Below are 8,765 nucleotides of genomic sequence, written 5' to 3' on the forward strand. Positions count from 1 at the left end.
CCTTGGCCTCAACCACAGCTTCCTTCCCTCTGCCCTTGCCAGTTCCATTGGCTGCCCCTTCCCTGTACACTACGCATAAATGCCACTAGGTGGTGGAAGGACATGAGTGGCACATGGCCTGTTGGAAGGAGGAAGTTTGATCAAAATCCCTTATAATTCTAAACACCTAATTCTTACCTCCTCTGAATTTTCCATCTAGTGAAAAGAGTCCATATTTCTTTTGTCTCTTCTCAACTAAAACCTGGTATCATTTTTGTGATTTCCCACAGTTTTGACATTTTTTTTAATGAAGGCACTCAAAAAGCATGATGCTGCAAATCTGAAACCAAAACACGTAATGCTGGAAACAGTCAACAGACCAGACAGCACCTTTACTTGGATTCATAGAATATAAAGCACAGAATCAAGCCATTTGACCTAACTAATTCATGCAGACATTTATGTTCCAATCAGTCCCCTCCCCATGCTTCCACTTTCACCTCTATCAGAATAACACTCTATTCCCTTGCCCCCCGATGTGCTTTTTTAACTTCCCCGTCAATGCATTTATAATATTCACCTCAACCACTCGCTGTGGTAGAAAGTTCTATATTCCCATTACCCTCTGGGTAAAGAGGTTACTTGAGATTCCCTGTTTGATTTCTAATTATCCTATATTGATGGCCTCAAGATTTGCTCTTTGCCACAAATGGAAGTACTGTCTCTGTGTTGACTTTATCAAAATTCTCTCAACTTTTGAAACCTCAAATAGGCCAATCCTCAGCCTTCTCTTTCCAAGTGAAGATATAACCTCCAAGGAGAGAACAGATAAATTAATGTGTCATTTGAACTGGAAGAAATGACAGATGAACAGCTTTAAAAAGGAAAGAACAAATGGATGTGGGAGTGGTGGGGTGAATTAGGTGCTCTTTCATGCATGCATGCACACACACCTTGCACACATGGTCACTTATTTACACATATGCTCCACCAGAAATAGAATGACTGTGCTATCAGTCAGGTAAGCCGTAAGCTCTGCAATTTCCTCTGTATTATGTTTACCTGTCCTAATATCTTTTTAGCTCAGCGTTATATTTTGTCTGATTAATCACCTTTGAATGTTTAATGAATTTAAAGGTGCTTTATAGATGCAAATTGATATTATAAAGTGCTTAACTAGAGAAAAGGAGATTCTGCTTCAATAGTGATGAAATAGAAACAAACTCATCAGGAGCACATAGTGTGAACTAGTGTATCCACAGCCTGTGATTTTCAGTCTGTTTAAAATTAATGGCAGATGTTATGTCCTGTGAAGGCTTGTCCTATACATAACTTCAAACATGGCATGTGTTCCAGTGGAAGCTTCTGGAACTGTCTTTTATAATTTAAAATGGACGCACACAAGCTGGCTAAGATAACTTCAACATAGACTATCTCAAGCATCCAGAAAGTTCTAATTGAATCAGCCTGGATCGGGGACTCCCCCTGGAATGGACATACCAAGACAAATATTACCTGTGGGATTTACATATGCTGTTGCCTGTGATTTACCCAAAAATTAAAGTTAATGTACCTCTAAACTTCTCATCTCCAAGATCAATTTCCCTCAAAAGAGAGCTGAAGAGACCAGTTACCTACAAAATATGTGTGAAAGACCACCATCAATCTCCTATTTTATATCTATGACTTTTTACCTTTAAGGCATTCTGGGTGGACCTTGGATGTTGACCATGTGATTGAAACTGGTTTCTGATACTGAAAAGTTTTATTATCCCAAGACCCAGGAAAACATGGAAACATAGAAAATAGGAGCAGGAGTAGACCATTCAGCTCTTCGAGTCTGCTCCACCATTCATTATGATCATGGATGATCATCCAACTCAATAGCCTGCTCCCGCTTTCTCCTCATATCCTTTGATCCCTGGGCCTGGGCAGTCTGCAGAAGATACTGAAAATGACAGCAGCTGCAGAAAAGGCAGCATCTTCTTTGCCTTTTAAGAACTGGGAGGCTGTAAAATCTTCAAAAGCCTTCCTGCCCGATTCCAAAACTCCAAGTCTTTCTGTAAAGAAATTTGACCTCCTAATATGAGAACCACAAATGCTTTGCTTCACAGCCTCCTGAACATCTATCTCTTCAAGGGAATCCAAATATCTGACTTCAGCTATTTGAACCCACTTGAGCTACACGCCAAGAGTGGAAAAGGACTCTTTTCTCTACCAGTCTGCAACGATTGATCACCTACAACAAGCCAAACACATGATCTGTTAACTATTCTTTTGGTTTAACACTTTTAGAAGTGCACTATCTTCTTTAATTGTTTCTTTCTTGAGTATGTTGTATGTGACTGAAGTAGCATTTAGATTTTCGGGGTGAGTGTGTGAATAAATAATCCTTTTTATTTAAACCCACAAAGGTCTGCTGTTGGTTCTGTAAATTGACCACACACTAAAGGGGACTTAGAAATACACACACCTACCTTTCCAAGAAAACCACACTGATTATGGATAGTAAGGGAATGGGGTTAGGAGTGTCATTTTATCTCTCCTCCCCTGTCCATAACAGAGTTGGGTGCTGCATCGAGGATTTGAACCAATTGGACTAAAAGGAGCCAAATATGGCGTTAAAGGAAAAAATTGAAAGCAAAAAAGGCAAAGTCCAATAGCTGAAATTGTATCTTCAAAACAAAAAGACTACAGCAGCAGGTTCCTGTATTAACACTAGAAAGTAGAATGGCTAGTTCTGTTGTGAAATCTTTCACTGAACAGGAGGATTTAACTTGGCATAAATTAGCAGCCCTAACCATAGAACAGATTTAAGTAATAGCTGATCAGATACTACTTACTGTGAGAAAACAGGCACAATGGCCCAAGGTGCTAAAGATCCTGGCTGAGCACCTTGGCCTCACTCCAGAATTGGAACAGGCAGAAGATGTGGAACCATAAACAGACCAGATTATCTTAGCCAAAACTCGCCTAGAAGAGCAGACACTAGACTTCAAATTTCAATCAAGAAAGGAGGACCGAGAAAGGGAAGAGAGGGGATCCTATGAGAGATGGTAATTCAAATACCCCTAGCTCAGAGACAAGCTTTGATATCTTGAAGTATTCAATATTAATCCCTAAGTTTGAAGAAAATGATATGGAAACCTTCATTATGGCCTATGAAAACCTGGAAGATCATTTAAACTGGCCAGCAGAGGCTTGGACTCTCCTAATGCAGGGTCAGTTGATGGGAAATGCCCACGAGGTTTACTCTATGCTGCCTGTTGGCAGCTCTGCAAGCTATGAACAGGTGAAAAGTGCCATCTTGAGTGCTTGTGAATTATTGCCAGAAGCATTGTGCCAGATATTTAGGAATTCTTGTGAAAAAACAATACAAACCTTCCTCGAATTTGAAAGAATTAAACAGCTTGCATTTGACTGGTGGGTGCAAGCGCTCAAATTGACTGCAAGTACGAGGAATTAAGAGAGGTAATCCTCTTACAGGAGTTCAAAAGCTGCCTCTCATACAACCTTAAAACCCATGTAGAGTAACTCAGAATTCCAAAAGCCAGAGAAGCAGCTTTCATAGCAGACAACTGTTAATTTATTCACAAACCTCTAATTCGGAATAAACCTGGGTTTAGTTACTCCTTCAAGCTGGGAGGGATAAGGTGGAGATAGATGAAACAGAAACCAGAGAAAAGGAGAGCAGGGAAGGAAAAGCAAATCAGCTCCCACTTTAAACGGAAAGAACCTGAATGGTAAACCAGTAGGAGTCCACCTTGTGTGTTGTAAGTGTAGGAAATCTGGACACAGAAAAGAAAATTGCTGACATTACCAGGTTCATCCAATAGGGGGCTTAGTAGCCAAACCAGTAGCTGTTGCCCTAAAAGTGGTCAGTTTGTGTTCAAATGTTATGACCACCAATCCAGACATTTGTAAGGATTTTCTGTTTGAAGGGAAAACGACTCCTTTTGTATCTCCACCCCTGAGCTACTGTCCTCAAGCCCTACTTGTAGCAAAGGTTGCAGAGATGCCACCTAAAAGCAGAACAAATACCATAGTGTTAATAAACGGGCTTATTGGAAAATGCTTGAAAGTTCTCTTAGTTAATGTCTAGTAAGAGTAAGAGATGTCTGCAAAGTAAGTTGGTTACTGGAATAGTAATGGTCGGTGTTATACCAAACATATCAATGCCAGGGATGAACCTATTGCTGGGCAATGAATTAGCTGGGAGTGCAGTCTTGTGTCCATAGGCTCCAGAGCATAGAAACTGGGGGAAACGAGGGGAATAAGTCAGATGCTGCTCAGCTGCAGAGGTGGAAGAAATCCCTAAAATCCTACAGGGACTAATAGAACCAGAAAGGACTAAAGAGGCTAAAGAAAAGCCAGCACAATTTACAGGGGCTAAGTTAATTTAAAGCCGCCAAATTTACAGAGGCCAGAGTAGGGCCTGTAGAATTTAAAAGGGCAAAAATAGAACCAAAGGAGAGCAAAAGTACCGAGATAGAATTAGCAAAGATTGAAGAAAATGAATCTGAGGTATGGTTAGCAGAAACCTTCCTCCAAGATTTAAGTAGGGACCAAGAGTGTTCCCAAGCAATTAGACAGAAAGTGAGGGAGATGCCTCACCTGGTCAAGATGCCACAGGGGAGTGCAGCAGATACTGGACAGCCACCTGAGTGGAGTAGTTTCCCAAAGGACATGGACAGAGTGGGGTAAAATCCACCTCTGAGGTAACTGGAAAAGAGAAGACGATACACCCTAGGACAAACAGCCCTTGTGAAAACCACAAGGGAAATACCAGTGTAGTCAGTGCAGAATTACCCACTAAGAGATCAGAGTCAAGTTCAAATTTGAAGCTGAATTGTTGGGTTTGGTGAGATGGTTGTAGAAACAGCCATCAAAGGTTCTTAAAAGGCAAAGATGGCACTGCTTTTTCTGCAACTGCTGTCGCTTTCAGTAGTAGGTAGTTTTAAAATCCTATAATCAACTTGCTGGACAAAACGTAACTGGAAATTTTAAAAGAGCAACAGGGATAGAAGGCACTAGATGCTGAACACAAAAGCCTTCTTAAAAACTAGTTTGCAGCACCTGAAAAATGCAATTACACTCGAGTCTCTTCCCAAAAGGGATGATGAGAAACCTAAGCTTAAAGAAGAAAGGTTGTTACAGAGAATTGCCATACAAAATTGATGTATGGATGGTAGGATATGTATAAAGAATGGGAGATCCTATTTCCCTTACTTAACTAGGACTAGGAAAGCAATGAAAAAAAATTAATCAAAATTCCATTTTTATTTCGGTGCAGCGGAGGCATGTTATGTCCAGTTGAAGGCATGTCCCATTCATAACTTCAAGCATGGACTGTGTTATATATTTTAAAATGAACACTTTCAAACTGGGAATATGGCTGCCAAGAGTTAGGTAACCTTTGTACCTTCAACACAGACTATCTCAAGCTTTTGGAAAGTTCTAATTAAATCACTCCGAGTGGGGGGCCTTCCCCTGGAATGGACATACCAAGACAAATGTTAACTGTGGTATTAACATATGCTATTGTTTGTGATTTACCCAAAACTTAAATTCAACAGCTGTCTAGACTTCTCATCTCCAATTTCAATGCCTCACAAAGGAGAACTGAAGAGACCAGTTATTCCCAAAATAAGCATGAAAGAACAACATCTATCTTCTGTTGTATATCAATGGCCTTTTAGTGTTAAGCCACTCTGGGTGGACAATGGTCATTGACTGAAACTTTAATACTTCATTATCCCAAGACCAAGAAAAAGGCTTGGGCAGTTTGCAGAAGATACTGAGAGAGACAGCAGTTGCAGAAAAGGCAGTGCCATCTTTGCCTTTTAAGAAGCTTTGATGGCTGTTTCTACAACCCATGGGTTAGATATTTATTTTAGTACCTTGATAAATCCTATTACTAGGGGGATGAATTATTGTTAAGCCCTTGCAAGGTGTCTGGGTTTGCCTCCTGCACCTCGTCTTAAGTGGATTCTGAAGCTGAATTGTTGAGTTTGGTGAGATTTGAAATTTAAACTTGAACCTGTGCCTCCCATTCCGAATCCAAAGCTCCAAGTCCATCTTTAAAGAAATTTGATCTGATACGAAAACCGCAATTGCCTAGCTTCACGACCTGCTGAACATTCATCTCTTCAAGGGAATCCTGCAATAATCTGAATATCTGACTTCAGCTATTTGAACTACAATCCTAGAGTGGAAAAGGACTCCTTTCTCTACTGGGCCCGCAATGACTGATCACCTACAAGCCAAACACTTGGTCTGTTAACTATTCTTTTGGCTTCACACTTATAGAAATGTGCTATCTTTTTCAGTTGTTTCTTCTTGAGTATGTGATGTGTGACTGATGTAGCATTTAGAGTATGTGAATAAATAACCACCTTTATTTTTAAACTCACAAAAGTCTGCCGCTGGTTCTTTAAATTGACCATACACTAATGGGGGCTTAGAAATTCACACATATACCTCTCCAAGAAAACCACATTGATTACAGGAACTAATGGAAGACAATTGGGGGTTTCAGTTTATCTCTCATCCCCTATCCATTACAGTAGACAATCACAGCTGATAGTTGTTACCTTTCTTTCTCTGCTAATGTATCTCTCAGCTGACGCAAGTGGGCAAACTGTTGACATCTGCTTCACAAATATCACAGAATAATTTCCTCCCACCAATTTTCTAGGTAATCTCATCAATTCACATTTTGTATTCTGTATTGGCAAAGTTGATTTTCTTTTTGTCTTGTGTCTTTCAGAGGAACGGGCACAGAGACCCAGACTGCAACTTAAACCTCGCACAGTCGCTGCCCCACTTAACCAAGTAGCCAATCCAAACTCAGCCATATTCGGTGGAGCCAGGCCTCGGGAGGAAAAATCTGGACATGAGGAGCCCTAGCCTGGCTGGACTCATGGAAAGTAGGCACGGCACTTTCCATTCCTACTATTCAACAGCTTTCCTTTTGTCTTCTCTTCCAATTCTTGGCATAGCTCTGAATGCATGTTGGCTGTTTACAATGGTTTTTCTCTAAGAACACTCCAGATTATCTGCTTTTTTTACATCCGCCTGGTACCATCTTTTGCTTTGAACAGTTTGCTTTCTGGTAGTGGTAGCTGCTCCACATTACAAAAAAAGAAGTCTTAAGTGGATTTTAATTGGTACTTGTGAATATTGCTGTACTCAGTTTTTCAGAAGCACAGATACAGCTGCTCAATAGAATCTGATGTTTTATCGTCATCCTTCTCACCAAACACAATTATCCGACCTGCATGTAATATTCTCCGATCTATACATACATGTGTGTATATTATATGCATATACGCTACATACACACTTATATGAACACATATTCACACACATACAGACATTTTGTAGATCTAAGAACATGGCATGCCTTGAATATGGAGAAATACTCTTTGAACTACACTGAAAACTCTATAGCCATGGATCAAGCAGTTAAGCATTTAGGAAGACATGGTGCATCTTGTACATTCAGACAACAAGGAGCATGCTCAGCTTCTTTTGATGACCAGTTCCCATTGAAGGCACCCACCAGTTTTTCAATGCCTTGTGCTGTGGTTCTCTTCTGTAGGAGTTCCAAACAACTGACAAACAAAAAAAAAAGGGTCCTTTTTACCAGACTGTGATCTACTGTTGTCCAGTAAGTAAACACCATTTACCTATTTGTTCAGAAGGATATGGATCCAACAAATCTCATTTTGACTACGACCTTTGAAATGTCGGAGTTTTTAAATCTCATTGAACGTGGAAAACTTGATTTTTTAACCACCCTAGGTAATTAATGTCCCACATTTAGCTTCACGTTAAGTGTAAGGATTTCCGACATTTTACAAATTCTATTTCATAACATGTAAAGTAAATTTGATATTTTGTGAATGATCTTTTAAATAAAAGAAAATATTCAATAACCCTGTCTCCTAATGGGTTCCATATTTGCCAGGAAATGTTATTATAGTTTTTGAACGAGACTGTGAGATTTTCCCTTAAGGGAAATTTCCCAGTCTTGGGTCCTCCATCAATGTATGGTGAGAAGGAGGCACAAGTCCAGACCATACATCCATCGTCAAGTCAACTTCAGCCATGCTCTTGCACCCGAGGCTTGCACAAGTGCAACATTTAGAGTAGGTCACCTGCTACCCCTGTCAGCTTGGGCATAGGATAAGGGATCCTGAAATAGGTGGGCCAAATGAAGGGGAAAGCAAGAAAACTAAAATATATTTCGAATTAAGAGAGATAAGACAACAATTACCCTGAACTATTTCATGCCATATACACAAGAGTGTTAAATGGATCAATTATTGATACTGCATAAATTCAAAGACAAAATACTACAGATGTTTGAAATCTGAAAAAAATACAGGAAATACTCAACAAGTCAGGCAGCATCTGAGGAAAGAGACACAGAGACGACATTTCAGGCAGGTAAGTTTTCATCAGAACTGAGATATGTTTCAGTCATATCAGGTTTTTAATAAATACACAGGCAGGGAAAGTGGGGAGAGAAATAAAGAACATGAGGGCAGATCTGTGATAGGCTGGAAGGTAGGAGTAATTAAATGTAAATTAAATAATGTGGCTACAAGAGCAGGTCAGAGGCTGAGAATTCTGCGGTGAGTAACTCAGCACCTAAAGCCTGTCCACTATCTAAAAGGCACAAGTCAGGAGTGTGATGGAATACTCTCCACTTGCCTGGATGAGAGCAGCACCAACAACACTCAAGAAGCTCGACACCATCAAAGACAAAGCAACCAGCT

General features: G+C 40.1%; 1 protein-coding gene across 1 annotated transcript in view; it reads left to right on the top strand.

Annotated features, from left to right (window-relative positions):
- eif4h (eukaryotic translation initiation factor 4h) overlaps positions 1–7,004 on the top strand; it is a 92,100-nt gene extending 85,096 nt beyond the window's left edge. Inside the window, exon 6 of the mRNA XM_041196675.1 lies at positions 6,749–7,004. Coding sequence (XP_041052609.1) covers positions 6,749–6,888 — 140 coding nt within the window. The 3' untranslated portion in view covers positions 6,889–7,004. The remainder of the gene's footprint in view (positions 1–6,748) is intronic.
- Positions 7,005–8,765: the final 1,761 nt, after the last annotated feature.

Source organism: Carcharodon carcharias, chromosome 10, assembly GCF_017639515.1.
Source record: "Carcharodon carcharias isolate sCarCar2 chromosome 10, sCarCar2.pri, whole genome shotgun sequence".
Taxonomy (NCBI): Eukaryota; Metazoa; Chordata; class Chondrichthyes; order Lamniformes; family Lamnidae; genus Carcharodon; species Carcharodon carcharias.